Genomic DNA, 18,326 nt, shown 5'->3' with positions numbered 1-18,326 from the left:
AGGACACAATCTGAATAAAGCTGCTACACTGACATTGTGGACTGTGATTCTGTGATTATTGTTTGCTTTGGATTGTGTTTTTGATCGTCTTTGGTTAAAAAAATACGATAAGCTGATTGTGGGTGCTGCTCTAGCTGCACTTTATTGGAGTAAAGAGCAGGAGGCAGAGGAACAGCAACAGCAAGGGCGTGCTGAAGGTGGGCCACAGAGAAGGCAGCAATGGAGGGGACATGCACGCAGAAGGCCTGACCCACCTCTCCGGGTGTACAGCCAGAGGCTCAGCTTCCTTGAACTGTCTGAGGAGCTGTGCTTCAGGAGGCTCCGATTATCAAGGCAGGTGGTCGTGGAGCTCGACAGCCTCCTGGAGGACGACCTGCTGCCTGCTGGACTGGGCGGCTATGCCATGCCAGTGGCCTTAAAGTGACAATTGCTCTCAACCTTTATGCCTTTGGATCCTTTCAGACTGCCAAGGGGGACATCTTGAGGTGTCGCAGTCTGCCACCCACAAATGCATCAGGTAAATGACCGGTGCGTTATTTGCCAGGGCCAATTGACGTATCTCCTTCCCAACTGATGACACCAGTCAGATGGAGAGAGTTTAGGGGTTTGCAGCTCTGGCTGGCTTCCCACAAGTGCAGGGTGCCATAGACTGCCGTACGTAGCCATCAGGGCACCCCCTGACGAGCCTTTGTTAACCGCAAAGGCTTCTCCTCTCAAACGTTCAACTTGTGTGCAACTACAAGAGGTTCATGCAGGTATGTGGCCGATAGCCAGGGAGCTGCCATGATATTGTCATCTTACAACAGCCTAATATCCACCCCCCCCTCCAATGTTTCCCCCTGGCACCAGTCCTAGAGGATGAGTGCTCGGGGACGAAGGATGCCCCCTTCTATCATGGCTGATCTCTCTTTGGAACCCCACTACTCCACAGCAGAACAGCTACAACAGTAGCCACAAGGTGTGTCATAGAGCAGGCCATTGGGATGCTGAAGTTGAGGTTCAGGTGCCTTGACAGGTCTGGAGGTTCTCTGTAACACTCGCCAGCCAGAGTTTCCAGAATCGTTGTACAATGTTATGGAGGACGCAGCATGCCACAACAAAGAAAACTGGAGGTGCAGGAGGAAGAATGCCTGCAGGACTCATCATCTGATGAGGAAGAGGACGATGAGGAAGATGGAGTGGATCATCTCGCGGTCCGAAATGCAAGGATGCTCTTGTAGCTCGGTGCTTCGCATAAACCTGTCACTTCTACCACTCTTATGTGACCAGACCCCCCTACACGAATAGTCCTACAACCGTCACTCCATTGCTTTGCACTCCTCTAACTCGTCACCTTGAGGCAAAACTTTTTTTTACGCAGCGAGTGGTCAGGATCTGGAATGCGCTGCCCGAGCGAGTGGTGGAGGCAGATTCAATCATGGCCTTCAAAAGGGAATTGGACAGGTACTTGAAAGGAAAAAAATTTGCAGGGCTATGGGGAAAGGCCGGGGGAGTGGAACTAGCTGGACTGCTCTTGCATTGAGCCAGCGCGGACTCGATGGGCTGAATGGCCTCCTTCCATGCTGTAACCTATGATTCTAAAATGTTGAACCGACTTCCACAATTATGAAATAAAAACCAAACAGAAATTGCCTTGAAAGCAGAGGGCACACAGAAAGCACAGGAGTGAAAAAGGTTTTAAGGTGCATCATAAATCAAATATTAACAAGTCGATTCGTGCAACACTCAAATGCGAACCCATGTGCTCTTTGTAGCCGTTCACTTCCTAGTTCTATCATTTCTACGAGGTGCTACCCCAGTGACTTGAGCAGACATGGCGTTAGGCTGCTTTGCATCTTCCTCAGACTCCTGAGATGCTCACGGCTGATGACCTCTGGGTGCTCGAGCCCGAGGGTCCTGCTACTGATTTCTGCTGGGGCAGTCTGGGCCACACGCAGAGGTCTGCACGCACTCCATCTGTTCCACCAACCTTCCTCCCCTGGGGTAGCGGCACATCATTCCTGCTAGTCTACAGGAGAGCAGACAGGAGGATATGACTGATACCTTAGAAGCCTCGATCTATTCTATCCACCAACTTCTCTAAGGTAGAACAGATGTTGGAGCCCAGAGTGTGCATTGCAGCCATATGAGCTTCTAGGAATGCTACAGAGACTGGTAGCAATGACTGTTGCTGTGAGCACCTGGCTGCAGTGTCCTTGTAGGTGGGCACATGCTCCATGGTAGATTGCAGAGTTGATAACCCCTGCAAAAGCACCGCACACAGATGGTGGACAGAGTGTCTGGCAGGACTGCCAACACCTTGCACGTTTGTGTCTCCAGTATTCTCCTTTTGCTGGCTAGCCCCCGGAGTTCTACATCTTTGTCCCGCTGAGCAGAGCTTGGCAAGGATGACGCCCTCCGGCACGCCCTCGGCTGTCTGTCACTACTATCTGCTCCTACTTGTTTGTGCTGCGAGACTCACCTATCTAACACACCCACTCGATGCACCAGTATCTGCGTTGGTGCCTACAACCATGTAGCGTGTGATGGTGCGTCCTCAGGAGGGATGAAGTTCTCCGAGGAATAGTCTTCCTCCTCTGTTGGCAGGGGCTCATGTCTTCATGTGAGGGCCCTGGAGGAATGAAGGGTGAAGATTTAGTGATAATACTTAGAAGACCTTAATGTGCACATGAAGCACTTGACCATACTGGTTGATGTGTTGAAATTGGCTGAAGGTGCAGTTGATTGTAGGAGATGAGGGGATATAAGGTTACCCTGCTCTGCTGCTCTGCCAACCTTGCCATCACCAATGCTCAAAGTGCTGCTATTTTCCAGTGCCTCCTTCTCCGGCGGGGTCACTTCCATGAGCTCTGGTAGGTCGTTGCTGGTCCTGGCCCCCTCCCTGGCATTCTGCACTCTCTTCCACTGCAAAAAGGGTAGGACAGCGTTATGAATGGCTCGCAAGGATGTGTCCTTCTTCTGCATGTAGTGTATATGGTGAAAGTGAGAATCAGGAAGACGGGCTGTCATCCATTTGCAGAGATTGGCTAGTGTGAATTGAGAAGGTTTGCTGAGTGGAGGTGCAGGTCACACAGCTCAGAGATGAAATGAGGATGGGGTTATTGGCAACAGTGAAAGGATGTGTGTTGACCCTTCCTGACTTAGTCAGGTCATTGAAACTTTTCCTGCACCAATTCTAGGTCCTCAGTATCACGCACCTGCTGCTCACTTCCTGAGACACCTCAATCCAGGCTCTCTTAATTGTGGCAGTGGGTGTCTTCTTCCAACTTGTGAGGAACAACACATCCCTCCTGGCCCTCACTACACCCAGCATTAGTTCCAGGGAAGCATTGGGGGTGACCTTCCCTCTCTTTGCAGACATCGTTCCCATTTGCAACTCTTCTTTATACTTTCCTTAGTCCTTTCCCTCAGCCTCCCGTGCAGAGGTGGACTGAGCCTTTAAATAGTGGCCGGGAAATTGCATCATTTGGGTGGCGACACACCCGCAGACACGTCATACCATCGAGGAACCATGAAGCTTTATTTAAATGATGCCTGGCCGCTAAAATCGGCCAGGCTTAAACGTCACGAGATGCTGCGGTATAGTCACCCGCTAACTCCCTCGCACGTCGTGTTCCTGTCCAAGTTAATATCGGGGTCACAACTACATAGAATTTCGATACTAATGCCTCCCTGAGGTGTAACAACGTGCTTTGAGGATAAATGGAAGCAGTGCTAGGGGCCCTACACCGACAAAGTGGGATAATGTCTAATTTGACGATAAATTGTGCTTGGTAATAGGGTGCTGTGTCCAGGAAAATCTACCTGATTGTCTGCAACAAATAAAGACAGAATATCCAGCAATGTGTAGAGGATATACATGAATATTCTAAATAACCATTTAGATAATCAAAACAAAATCACTTCAATTTTTTTAAAAATACTTCTTTAATAGAATTTTACAAGTGTAACATAAATACTAGTATTTTTCCCAAGAAGAACAAGTCCTTGTACTGTGATAAATTGAGGACTACATTAAAATATTAAGTGCCTACACATTTACGAAATCTAAAACATGACAAAAATCTCTGATTTTTGCACATCTTCCATTTTAAAAAAAATCTTGTGGAAGGCACCTACGACGTAACACTGAAGATATAAAAATGACTTCATATAAAAAAAGATAGGCCTGTGTGCACAAAGTACAAAAATAAAGAGCAAAAATAGAGCTAAAATGGTGCACAACATTCAGCTCAACAGTACATCAACGTCATACATTCTAAACATGGACTTCAGTTTATTTTGAAGATGATCCATTAGTTGTCATGCATTAATACTTTCATATGGCACTTTCTCTATAAAGTTGTATAACAAAACCTTCATAAAAATTTAAATAGCTTATACACTATAAATATTTCAGCTCCAGCCCATGAATTAAACACTTCATTGTATTTTCTTCACCTTTCAAGGATTATTAAAATAATAAATTTCAGTTTATTTATACATTTAAATGATTGTCATACTGTAGAAATGGCTTCCTTCTTTTTAACGTGTTAACAAAAATAGAGAGCAATGTTATCACTGATATAGGAGAACAGTATTTATCACTTTTGTTAAAATACTCATTGCTCATTTAAAATAAAGCAACAATCTGTAAATTGTTAGATCTTGCATTTGCGTGCTGTTATATTTATATATCGGTTTTAAAAAAACTCATAGCATCAATTACTTTCACACTATGAAGACTATTAACTCTCACTACTGCAGTACAAACTTTAATTCTTAAAGGGGAAGGAAAGTTTACTTATTCAAAGTACTCTACAGAAAAACAATAGTTTTTAAAAAAATATTCCCTCAGCATTCCTTCCCCTTTAACTGAAAAACAATCATACTAACTATTTAATGGAAAAATACATTTTCTGCAATCAATGTACAAATATCAATTAAATTTAAAAAGGCAGCACTGGTGAATAACTGTGCAAAAAACACTCCATTACCTATCCTACTAAACTTCAATACTTTTCATTTTAGATATTTGCAGACAATGTATTTCAGTCTAATCAAGTTATACAATTCAATTTTTCATTTTTTTGGCATCACTGTTTTAAAGGAGCATGAACAAACCATTTTAAAAAGCATCTAACTACAATTTCGAACAAGAGGATTTGATTTAGTACAAAAACCTTCGGATGGATAGAACGCGTGTTACCGGTTTTGGCATTTGCTGAAAATACTTTAGTAGGAATGTTTTGGTCCTGAGAGACTAACAGTAAAATTGATGTGGATTCCTTCAGGCCGAGAGTGCAATGCTATTGCGCAATGATGGTTTTTGCACTACATCAAGCCAGGGAGAAAGCAAAGGATCTAAATATATATTCTAAAGGGAGCAGGTGAGAGGAAATATTGTTTGCATGAGGGGTAAATGCTCTACCGAAGAGTGAAGAGATGGGGGGAGTTGCACATCAAGGTGTTGGAAAAAGGTTTTCTACTGAGGGAGTGGAAAAGTTGGTTAGGAGATTAACCAAAACAGACAAATGGCAAAGTAGGCTGGCAGGGTAAAATCTATGCCTCGTCCCCTCCAAATTCCACCCCTGCATCTTTTGTGGATATTTGCACGTGCACAAACTCTGAAAAACCGGAACTCTTCAACAAAGACCACTGCACTAAACCTGAGTTTTCAACTTGAAGTTTAAAGACATTTCTATGGACGATGGCTGGAAGTAGAGATTTCATTGAACATCATTTTAAGGATTATTTGAAAAGGAAAAAAGGCTTGCGTTTATGTAGTGCCTTTTCACATCTCGCAGGAACATCCCAAAGTGTTTCACACAGAACCACTTTAAAATGCAGTGACTGCTGTTATGTCCTCCCTATATTCAAAAGATTCTTGGAACAGAATACGGATGGGTTAATTTTGTCTGTAAATGCTATAAATGAATAGGCACAATGGGGTACTGGTCTGAAAACTAATCTTGGTCGCAATAGACAGGTATGTATTCATTCTGACTCAAAAAGGCCTGCACGTAGTGACAGCTATCAAAACCAACTTACAAAGTTTTGAATAGAGTTATAATTATGGAGAAAACTGGTTAGGTTGAACTGCTCAATGTGGTTAGATGTGGAATTAGAGAAGGAACTTGGTTACATTTGCCCCATGTTTTGAAGGAAGTTCTCAAGGGGATAACGTACCGGATCCCTGAGGCGAAGAGACAGGAGGCCTGCCAAGAGGTGAGGTCAATACTAGAGCTCGGGATAAGAGGAGTCTCACAGTGAATGGTCAAACCCTATAGTAATGATACCAAAACCCGATGGGTCTTGGAGATTCTGTAATAATTTTGGAAAATTAAACAAAGCCTGTATGTTTGATGCTTACCCCATGCCTAAGGTAGACAAGCTAATTGAACGTCTGGGAAATGCCAACTTAGACCATGAGACAGGAGCAGGAGTAGGCCATTTGGCCCCTCGAGCCTGCTCCACCATTTAATGAGATCATGGCTGATCTGAGTTTTACCTTAACTCCACTTTCCTGCCTTTTCCCCATATCCTTTGACTCCCTTGCTGATCAAAAATTTGTCTAACTCAGCCTTGAATGTATTCAATGACTCAGCCTCCACAGCTTTTTGGGGTAAAGAATTCCAAAGATTCACGACCGTCTGGGAGAAGAAATTCCTCCTCATTTCCGTCTTAAACGGGTGACCCCTTATTCTGAGACTTTGCCCCCTAGTTTTAGATTCCCCCATGAGGGGTAACATCCTCTCAGCATCTACCCTATCGAGTCCCTCAGAATCTTGTATGTTTCAATAAGCTCTCCTCTCATTCTTCTAAACTCCAGTGAGTACAGACCCAACCTGTTCAATCTTTCCTCATAAGACAACCTTCCATACCTGGAATCAACCTAGTGAACCTTCTCTGAACTGCCTCCAATGCAAGTGTGTCCTTCCTTAAATAAGGGCCCCAGAACTGTACGCAGTACTCCAGGGGTGGTCTCACCAGCACCCTGTACAGTTGTAGCATGACTTCCCTGCTTTTATTTCTAGGGGGATGGAGTATAAAGGCCAATATTCCGTTTGCCTTCCGGATTACCTGCTGCACCTTTATGTTGACTTTTTGTGCTTCATGTATGAGGACATACTGGACCATATGAAAGAGGATTGGCAGATACCATTAACGGATTTTGCCAAAGAGAAAATGGCCTTTGTAACAGCTGAAGGTCTATACCAGTACCGAGTGATGCCATCTGGGTTGCACGGGGCTTCTGCCACCTTTCAGGGGCTAACGGATCGGATTTTGAAGCCTCATGCTCAGGACGCCGCTGCATACCTAAACGATGTTATAATCTACAGCGGCGACTGGGAGTCCCAAACAAAATTAGAAGCAGTAGCTTAAGAAAGGCAGGTTTGATGGCCAACCCAGGGAAACGCCATTTGGGTTTGTCGGAGGTGCGTTACTTGGGGTACATAGTTGGGGGCGGATTAGTTAAGCCCCAACTTGATAAAGTAGAGGCCATTAGGAAATGGCCAGACCCGTAACAAAAAAAAACAAACTTTTCTGATACTTGTTGGATATTATCGACAATTTATCCCAGGCTTCGCCACTAGGGCAGCCCCTTTGACAGATCTAATCGAACCTCAGCAGCCAAATATGGTCCGATGGACTCCTGGAGGGGAAACAGCATTTGTGGACCTCCGGGATACCTAATGCTCAGATCCAGTACTGATCATTCCGGATTTCATCCTCTAGACAAATGCGTTGTACTAGGCGCAATACTGTCCCAGATTATCGAAGGGGCCAAGCATCCCGTAATGTACCTGAGTAGAAAGATGCTACCTCGAGAACGAAACTGTGTTATAGTTGAGAAGGTGTGTTCGTATGGGTGTTGGAGACACTGAAATACTATTTATTAGGGAGAACCTTCCAGCTCGTAACGGATCATGCTCCCTTTAAGTGGATGCGGGCGAATGTAGTTTAGTGTGGTTGTCATGGAGACAGGGCACACAGTTTGGTGCTGGGGCACGCTGAAAGAAAAAACTTGCATTTATGTAGTGCTTTTTAGGTCCTCAGGACATTCCAAAGCACTTTATAGCCAATAGATTACTTTAGAAATGTTGTCCCTGTTATCAAGGGAAATGTGGCACCCAAGTTGCACCCAGCAAGATCCCACAAACAGCAATGAGATAAATGACCAGATAATCTGCTTTTTGGCGGTATTGATTGAGAGACAAATGTTGGCCAAGACACTGGGAAAACTACCCTACTCTTTTTTGAATAGTGCCACGGAATCTTTTACATCCACCTGAACAGGCAGATGAGGCCTCAGTTTAACGTCTCACCCGAAAGACAGCACCTCCGACAATGCAGCACTCTCTCAGTACTGCACTAAAGTGTCAGCCTGGATTATGTGCTCAAGTCTCTGATGAGCGGCTTGAACCCATGACTGTCTGACTCTGAAGCAAGAGAGCTACTAACTCAGCTAAGGCTGAAGTCCTGTCCCCTGTATTTTACTGTGTTTTATCATAGAACTGGGGTGTGCTGAAGTCCTGACCCCTATTGTTTACTGTGGTTACCATGGAGCTGGGGTAAATGAAGTCCTGTTACCAATAGTTCACAGTAGCTGTAACACTTCTGAAAATTCAATCCACGCTGTAAGGATATTGTCCACATTAAAATACAAGAAGAAACTGATGTTATCCATCAGAGACCTGACCTCAGCTGCCGTGTTCAGTCTGGTATCGTGCTCATTTCAACTATTTGAGAAATCAAGCACTGTATCAGGATTGAACTGCAGTTCATCATACTCTAATGATAAACCATTATTTAAAGCTTGTTCATGCCCTTTAAAAAAAAGTGCTACCATTTCCTTCAAAGATACCTTATGCTGTAATACTGATTTAGGATGTAAACTGTTTGTAAGACAATGATCATAACACATACACACTCGAATTATGTCAGTTTAAAGTCGGCATCAAACCAGCAAGTTATGGCTGAACTACAACAGGTAGTGTGAAAACTGAACTTCTTGCACATAGCCCATGTCACTGAACGATTTAATCAATGCGATTACCTATTGAAACTAGAAATGCTTAGATGGAGTGCTATCAAAGTTCTGAAGTTTTATTAATTCTACATTGGCCCAAAGTTAGTAATTTGGCTTCAAAAGATTCTGCTTTAGTAAAACTTCTGCTCTCCGCAATCCCAACTTCACTTTCACCCAAACACAATTTTCATTTTTTTGTCAGTCAAAAATTCTGCTTCAGATCCAGGTTTATTAAATGGCAACATAATCTGAAGAGGATCTCCTGTGAATGCTTGAATAAAATTACAACTTATATTTAAATATGCTTTGGTAGTGCACTTATAAGAATGTGATTTATATATTTTTTGAAAAACTGATAATAGAAAAGGGTTTGAGAGAAAAGAGTGACTAGGTGGAGTTCTGCGGGGATGTGTTATGGCTATTCATAAATGTCACAGAGGAGTGGACTTACAGAAATTTATCTATACAATAAATATTTTGTGTCTATTGTGATTGGCTGTTGGATTGAGGCTTTTAAATGTGTCATCTCTCAGCTACCTGATTGGCTTGGTTCAATGCAAGCTCATATTTCAACTATTTCATTGGTCTCGCATGTTTTATTGACAGGGCTATCAGCCAATGTCACGGCAGATGAGACCAAGAGCCAACCTATGTCAGAGTTTTCTGATGGGTCGCAAGTTCACCAACAGGCCTGCCAGCCAACCAACAAAGTAGCTGCCACTACAGACCTACGGTACTGGGAACAAATGGAATTCAAGCAACAAGATATTGAACTTGAACAAGAAGTTATAGAGCCAAATGCATATTTAGGTCAGTGACAATTATAAAATTACTACTGGAAGGGGAGGGTTTGTCTGAGCTCACCAAAAAACCTAAGCCAAGAGAAGCCCGAGACAAGAAAGTCCACGAACGGGTCACAGGTGCAGCTGATAAGCTGTAATGCTACAGGCGATGTACTAGTATTATGAAAGTTTGTGGACACCAGCTGTGTGCCTGGATGGGTACTATAAGGGAGAGACTGCATCGAAAGGAATCGGACGAATTAAGCAGCTGTAATAAGAAGTGGCAGATGGTATTTTTATGGGAACAAGAAATGTATTAATCATGAAATGGGTGCTATTTTGACAGTCCAAAAGGTGGAAAAGGAAAAGAACATGGGATGATTACTGATCATTCAATGAAACCATCCAAAGAACGTCAAGCAGTCATCAACAAATCTAATCTAACCTGGGATGCACCTTGAGGACATTTCATTATAGCTGAAACAGGTTATCTTATAACACTATCAATGAAACCATATTTATAATACGATGCGCAACTTTGGACACACTACCTTCAGAACACCACCATTACGTTAGACATAATTCAAACAGCCACGGGGACAATTGAGGGATTGGGACTCAATGACAGTGTAATACTGTTCTTACTGGACCATTGCAGATCATCACCAAGGTGGATCATGTGGCCTTGCATCACATTGCTGTTCTCAATCTGTTCAAATGTTGTGGAAAAATAAACACAAAAGAATCAAAACAAAAAGAAAATACCAACACTAAAAAGTGAAGTTCAACATGTCAAAACATCAATGAGGAAACCCTGAAAGTTTATGACCCACTACGGGTAATTCTCAATGCTACAAACACCCCTTGACAGCTTAATGAAAAACTACGGGCTATAGTTTCCTTTTTTTTGGAAAAAAACGTTAAATGCCCATTTACAACATTACTTATGACTCACTAACAAACTGGCAGGAGTTTGTGGTTGTGAAACGTGTTATTTTGTTACAGCAAAAAGAATGCAGCCAATCACAACGGTCCTGTAATGATGGTACTTTAACTCTTCTCAAGCAGCTAATGAACATTTAACTGGTACAAAAGCCAAAATAATTGTTAAACAAGCCTGAAGTGTACAAAATGGCTGAGCAGCAAGATTCAAAAGCCATGGTGACCTGCATGTTTCCTATGGCGACCTGCATGTCTTCGTCAGCTAAGTGATGGAAGAATGATGGAACCTTTTTAATGCTGGAAGACGATCTCCCCCCGCCCCACCCCACCCCAAACGTATAACGGAGTCAAGATTGGAAGTATACATCAACGAATATGAACTCCACTTCCACGACAAATGCAAATTAGATTTTACGTGCACGAGAGAGTGCTCTGCCTTGTCCTGTTGTTCTATGACATATCCTCCAATACACCCGAGCCCTGGGCCAAAAAACTCCGCTGCACCATTCACTTCTGTCACTGCTCTGGTAATACTTAGCCATCATTAAGATCACTAAGTCCAGGTCTGACCTAGGTTTAAATACTTCAGTGCAGGTTTATTTCTACCTTGTGTAATTGTACAGTTTTTCCTTAACAACCTTTAACGAGTAAAGATTTGCTTTTCTTTTTGCCAATTTTCATAAACCCATTTTGGCCATGAGCAGCACTTGGGACAGCCCTGAACATGGACAAAGAATCTATTAATGGTTTCTATGAAGCACAAACCTTTTATAGAAGAGAAAACTATCGGAGAGAACTATGACCTGAAATACTTTCATTTTAGAAACTATTCCTTCATTTAAAAAATACAATTGGTTGTCCATTATCACCAAATTATTAAGACATTGCCATAGAACTTAAACAAATGATTCACACAACTGTATCCTACTTGATATTACTAACACGGCAAAAAATCCAGTCTCGGTTCACCCTACTCCACTGAACACCGACATCTTTACAGCTCAGGGATAAAATCTAACTGCAGCAAACCAACTGAATCACAGCAAGGAAATACCATATTCATGCACCATAACGTGTACCAATATCAAGCAGTTTGCCCATTTGTTTACTTAAAAAAAACATACTAGTTTATTTAAATTTGACGGTTCATTCATGCACCAGTTGTTCAGACAGAATAGCATGGCTCAGTTACGCATGCTATTTAAACAACTAGTGGATCCGACTGAATACTACATAATTGGAACTTTGTTGCTTACATGTTATGCAGGCAGGTCCATTCATTTTTTAAAAAAAAACGTTGGGACCTGTTTTGTCCACAGAGACTTTTAGGGTAGTGTTTACTAAACACACACCCAATGTGGAGCTTTGCATACCGTGAGGAATTCAAGTATGAGGTCTGTGGCCCTGCAAGATTTTCCATCCATTGAGATTAAAAGCTTGTAGGGCCTGCTGACTTCTGTGCCTGAATTTCCAATATGCACTCTCTGCGGGGGAAGATCTGCACCAGGGTGCAAATTTGTAAAATTCCCCCTTTTGTTTCTGTGCTGAGGGGATAATGGACAAATCAGCTGTAAAATGCAACTGGGTAGTATCAGGGAGAAACTTCACTTAATTGGATCATCAAAGTTTTAGCTGTGTTTGGCCTGCTCCCTCAGGAGGTTGAGCGGGTTAGATACAATCGATAATGTGACAAATTGGACATAGTCTATGGAGGGAATAGGCCTCATGGCCAAATGGGTGTTCCCTGTTCCATACCCAAATTGTTGAGCATATTGTTGAACTTAAGACTATAAGATTAGTCTTAAGAGGTGCTGAAGCATTGTTCCTGCATCAGAATTAGAATTGTTCATTTAGTTTTAATTTGTTTCAAAATAAAAATTTAGAATGAGGGAATGTTTGGTGTATATGTACAGTGCTTTAATGTTACTTTATAATATTCATTAGGAACTGCCAGAGTTTTGAACTCCAAATGTGAAAGAAAATGTGTATGTGCTTTGAAAGTTGAAAATGAACTTCAGTATTCAAAGAGTTGGGTACATTTACAATAGAGAATAGATTAACGAGAGAGAGAAATAAAGGTGCTGGTGTGGGAAAAAGCAGAATTTAGAGGGCACCTAATTGGATGGTAAAGTTGGCAGATTAAAACAATGGAGCAACAGTGGGAAATAGTTAAATATGAAATAGGTAGAGTGCCATCTAAAGAGATCATGCCAGGAGCAGAGGTGGTACAACAAAGGCCCCAACTGCTTGGACGAATAAGATTAGGCCAAAAGTAGAGAAGGAAATATACAATAAAAATAAGCTCAGTAATACAGAAGGTTAATTGGGAAAAATAGCAAAAGCAGAGAGGGCAGCAAAAAGGGCCAAGAAAGTATGAAAAAAGACTAGCATCAACAGAAAGAATTGCAGCAATAACTTTTATAAGCACATTAGAAAGAAGCAGTAGAGCCACTAAGGGACAATATCATTACAGATACTTAAAAAGTATTTGACCTCTGTATTTACAGATGGGGGCAATGGAAGGAGCACCTGAGGAGGGGGTGGAGGAACTCCTGATGTATAAAAAATTAGAAAGGAAACTGTATTAAACAGATTAATAAGAGTTAAAATTGATAATTAACCTGACCCAGATAGTGTACACATTAGAACACAGAGGGAGATTAGTGCTGAAATAGCAGAGGCACTAATTGTAATTTTCCAAAGTTCTCTGGGAACTGTAATTGTGCCCAAGGACTCGGGGCTGGTGAATGTAGCTATAGCTCATTTAGCTTCACATCAGTAGCAGGAAAACTGCTAGAGATCTTAAATAGGGATAACATTAGAAATGTTTGGGCTAATCAGGCATTGACATAATGGATTTGTAAATGGTACATCAAGCTTCACTCATTTAATCAAATTCTTCCAAGAAATTATCAAGCTTATAGGCAAAAGTAATACGCTGGATGTGGTATATTTGGAATTTCAAGGAAGTATTTGGTAAACTGCTAAATAAACTTGTCGCAAAGATTAAGGCCCATAGTATTAGATGTAAAGTGGGTGGCATGGATGGATGACTGGTTGAAGGACAGAAAGCAGAGAATAGGAGCAAATGTATTTTTCTCAGATTGTAGGGAGCAGGGTGTCCCAGAGATATGATGAGTCTGTTGAAAACTATGGAAGTATTTACTGGAGCAGCAGAGGTATAGGGGGAATCTAACAGATGTGATCAAAATTCTGAAAGAGTGAAGGAAAAAAAGAGTGAAAGATGTGGAATTGATTATATGGGACATAAATTTAGGATTAGTACCAGAAGTATAAAGTATCCAGGCAAAGGGTTATTAGAATATGGAATGCGTTGACACAAGCAGCTATTGGAACCGAGTCAATCACAATGCTAAGAGAATTAAACACTTGAAGAAGAAAACTATTAAAAGATACGGGAAAATAGCTGGGAAGTGGGATTAATGCAGAAAGCAGCTACACATTCTGTGCAGAATTTTCTATGAATTTCGAAACCAATCAAAATGAAGAAAGGAAAACAAATAGGAAAATAAGAGATTGATGTAAACATGTAAAGAAACAATTAAGGAGCTTAGACAGGTTCTCTAATAGACCTAAATGGGAATGTACAGAACTGGAAAAGACGACTGCAGTGCATCTGGCCACCCTAGTGCATTAGTGCTGGTTCTGAAAAGGTTTATAGTGATGGTTGAAGTATATCTGGGAAAAATTGGATTTTTAAACTTAGGGACAGGAACAAAATCAAATGTTTAAAATTAAATCTGGCTTCATTTTAAGGTTTAACTGTCAAGGCTGATACCATTGATGAGCAGGGGGGACTGTGTTCTGAAGGGAAAATTGGTGAATGTAGAGGGCAATCATCAGCAAAATAATCAACAGGGTTGGATGATGAGTGGCAGGGGTTATTTATATGAGGAAGGAACATAGGAGAATGAGCAGAGCCCCGGAGAACCAGTGAGTTAAAAGCTAGGTGAGAAAGTAAGCAGTGAGGATGATGCAGAAACACATAAACAGGTTAAGTGAGTGGGCGAGAAGGTGGCAGATGCAGCATAATGTGGGGAAATGTAAAATTATCCACTTTGGTAGGAACGATAGGAAAGCAGAATTTTTTTCATAGGTGAGAGACTAAGCAATGTTGGTATTCACAGGGATTTGGGTGTCCTTGTACATGAATCACAAGGTTAACATGCAGGTACAGCAAGCAATTAAGAAGGCAAATGGTACGTTAGCCTTTATTGCAAGGGGGTTGGAGTAGAAGAGTAAGGAGGTCTTGCTGCAATTATATAGGGCTCTGGTGAGACCACACCTAGATTGATTCCTGGGATGAGAGGGATGTCCTATGAGGAGAGATCGAGTAGAATGGGCCTATATTCTCTGGAGTTTAGAAGAATGAAAAGTGATCTCATTGAAACGTATAAAATTCTTAGAGGGCTTGACAAGGTAGATGCTGAGAGGCTGTTTCCCCTGGCTGGAGAGTCTAGAACTAGGGGTCAAAGTCTCAATCTCATTTAGGACCGAGATGAGGAAAACATTTTTCATTCAAGGTCGTGAATCTTTGGACCCTCTACCCCTGAGGGCTGTGGATGCTCAGTTGTTGAGTATATTCAAGATTGAGATTGATAGATTTTTGGACACCAAGGGAATCAAGGGATATGGGAATAGGGCGGGAAAGTGGAGTTGAGGTAGAAGATCAGCCATGATCTTATTGAATGGCGGAGCAGGCTCGAGGGGCCGTATGGCCTATCCTGCTCCTATTTCTTATATCCTTAACACAGAGTGGTGAAAATGTGGAACTCGCTGCCACATGGAATGCTGAAGCAGTTAGCATTGATACATTTAAGGGGAGGCTTGATGCATACGCCGGGGTGAAGGGAATAGATGGATTTGGGGCAGGGTGGGAAGAGGTAATTAGGGTGGGAGGAGGCTCATGTGGCGATTAGTTGAGCTGAAGGGCTTGTTTCTGCACTCTCGATTCTATGTAACACTGGACTTCTATAAAAATTATGAACTATTTGTGCTGAGGTTTAACTGTGCTTTACAGAATATACTAAAATAAATCTGAAATCATGTAATGTTGGTTGAAATTACAAATGTCAAAATCTTAAGTAAAGGTACTGAATTTCTTCATTTCCACATTTTAGGTCAATTTGCTTGTTGCACACTAGACTAGTAAACTGCTGCACATCAAGATCCAAATTCTTTTAAACATTTCTAAGAAATAAATGCACTAGAACTAACTGATTAACTTAAACTGCATTAATTTTAAATAAAATAAACAAATCCCTTCATAAAAAGATTTGTATAAAAAGATATATTTTGGATTTTTACTTGTAATTAAAAGATACTAAAGTTTAAATTTTGTATAGCTCGTTGGCTTCTCTTCTCCCTCTATAATTACTATGTAGAGGTTTGTAGTTCAGCCATTAAGCATGCATTCCACCTGTAATTCAACAGCAAGTTAAATACAGTCTTGTTCTGCTAAAAACAAGCAATATCTATCTGAAGCATAAAAACCCTGACAAAACAACCACTAGGTTTAGTAAAAGTGCAGATGGGGAGAAGATTGTCACTGCTGAGTCCAATGAACCCCTTAATGAAACTTGCACCTGTGAGGTGGTGAGTGCTGATAGAGGAACATGGGCCATTAAAGCTGGACTACCAGATTGTATCAGAGAGTCTATCTTCTCAGCCTCTTTATTGCAAGCCTCAATCTGCAATTAAAAACAAAAACAGTCTCAGTTATTAATATTTTGAGCATTCTCAATGGTAGAAGTTTAAGAATGCTCAAGATTACCTTTTGCGACAGTTTGAATCACAATAAAATGGAATGTAATAAAATATTCTGGTTCAGCCTGCAACACTGTCAGTGACAAGGATATCTGGATTAATTATTAGTGCTCAGACAGGTCAGATTTTGTCATTTACAACAACAACTTGCATTTTTGTAATGCCTTTAATGCAAAGAACATTCCAAGATGCTTCACAGACAAAATGAAAGGTCTTCCATGAATGACCTCAGGACGTCCCAAAGTGCTTTATCAGCCAATGAAGTGCTTTTGAAGTGTAGTCACTGTTGTATTGTAGGAAATGCAGCAGCCAAATTGCACACAAGGTCCCACAAATTGCAATGAGATAATGTCCAGATAATCTGTTTTAGAGATGTTGGTTGAGAGATAAATATTGGCCAAGACACTGGAGAGAACTCCCCCGCTCTTCTTCGAATAGTACCATGGGATCTTTTACATCCACCTGAGGGTACAAACGGGACCTCATTTAACATCTCATCTGAAAGATGGCACCTCCGACAATGCAGTGCTCCCTCAGTACTGCACTGAAGTGTCAGTCGAGATTATATGCTCAAGTCTCTGGAGTGAAACTTGAACCTGCAACCTTGACTCAGAGGAAAGAGTGGTACCACATGATGGGCAGAAGGAAGGAAGGAAGGATGCCCAAGAGGTTGGTTAAAGGGATGGGTTTTGGGCAAGTTTTGAAAGTAACAGAGGGAGATGGAGAGGTTTAGAGAGGAATCCATGCAGCTGAAGGCTCTGCTACCAATAGTAGGGAGAGGGGACAAAGGATTCCCCAAATGCCACGGTCAGAGGAACTGTGATGGGATGGAGGGGGTGTAGGGCTGCAAGAGATTGCAGAGATAGAAGGGGGTGAGGTTGTGGATGGGTTTAAAGGAAAGGATGAGGACTTCAAATTTGATGCATTGGGGAATGGGAGAGGGGACAGGGGTGATGGACGAATGAAACTTAGTGTGGAATACGATGTGTGCAGCAGAATCTTGGATAAACTGGAGTTTATGGAGGGTAAAGAAAGTACGCCCAGTAATGAGAGCATTGGAGCAGTAGCAGCAAAGACAAGTATGTGGGGTTCAGCAGTGGAGGAGCTGAGGCAGACAATATTTTGGGATGGAGAAGATATGGGGTCTGAAACTCAGCTCAGGGTTACACTGCATGCTAACAAAGCCAATCCGGCCAATTATCGCCCCATCAGTCTACTCTCAATCATCAGCAAAGTGATGGAAGGTGTCGTCGACAGTGCTATCAAGCAGCACTTACTCACCAATAACCTGCTCACCAATGCTCAGTTTGGGTTCCGCCAGGACCACTCAGCTCCAGACCTCATTACAGCCTTGGATCAAATATGGACAAAAGAGCTGAATTCCAGAAGTGAGGTGAGAGTGACTGCCCTTGACATCAAGGCAGCATTTGACCAAGTGTGGCACCAAGGAGCTCGAGTAAAATTGAAGTCAATGGGAATCGGGGAAAACTCTCCAGTGGCTGGAGTCATACCTGGCACAAAGGAAGATGGTAGTGGTTGTTGGAGGCCAATCATCTCAGCCCCAGGAGACTGCAGCAGGAGTTCCTCAGGGCAGTGTCCAAGGCCCAATCATCTTCAGCTGCTTCATCAATGACCTTCCCTCCATCATAAGGTCAGAAATGGGGATGTTCCCTGATGATTGCAGTGTTCAGTTCCATTCGCAACCCCTCAGATAATGAAGCAGTCCATGCCGCATGCAGCAAGACCTGGACAACATCCAGGCTTGGGCTGATAAGTGGCAAGTAACATTCACGCCAGACAAG

General features: G+C 42.2%; 1 protein-coding gene across 1 annotated transcript in view; it reads right to left on the bottom strand.

Annotated features, from left to right (window-relative positions):
• Nucleotides 1–3,947: 3,947 nt before the first annotated feature.
• reck (reversion-inducing-cysteine-rich protein with kazal motifs) overlaps nt 3,948–18,326 on the bottom strand; it is a 163,865-nt gene continuing 149,486 nt past the window's right edge. Inside the window, exon 23 of the mRNA XM_067980885.1 lies at nt 3,948–16,448. Within this exon, the coding sequence (XP_067836986.1) occupies nt 16,233–16,448 (216 nt within the window). The 3' untranslated portion in view covers nt 3,948–16,232. The remainder of the gene's footprint in view (nt 16,449–18,326) is intronic.

The sequence above is a fragment of the Heptranchias perlo genome, chromosome 3, assembly GCF_035084215.1.
Source record: "Heptranchias perlo isolate sHepPer1 chromosome 3, sHepPer1.hap1, whole genome shotgun sequence".
Lineage (NCBI taxonomy): Eukaryota > Metazoa > Chordata > Chondrichthyes > Hexanchiformes > Hexanchidae > Heptranchias > Heptranchias perlo.
Note: the sequence above shows the minus strand (reverse complement) of the source record. Positions and strands in the feature narration are given on the sequence as shown.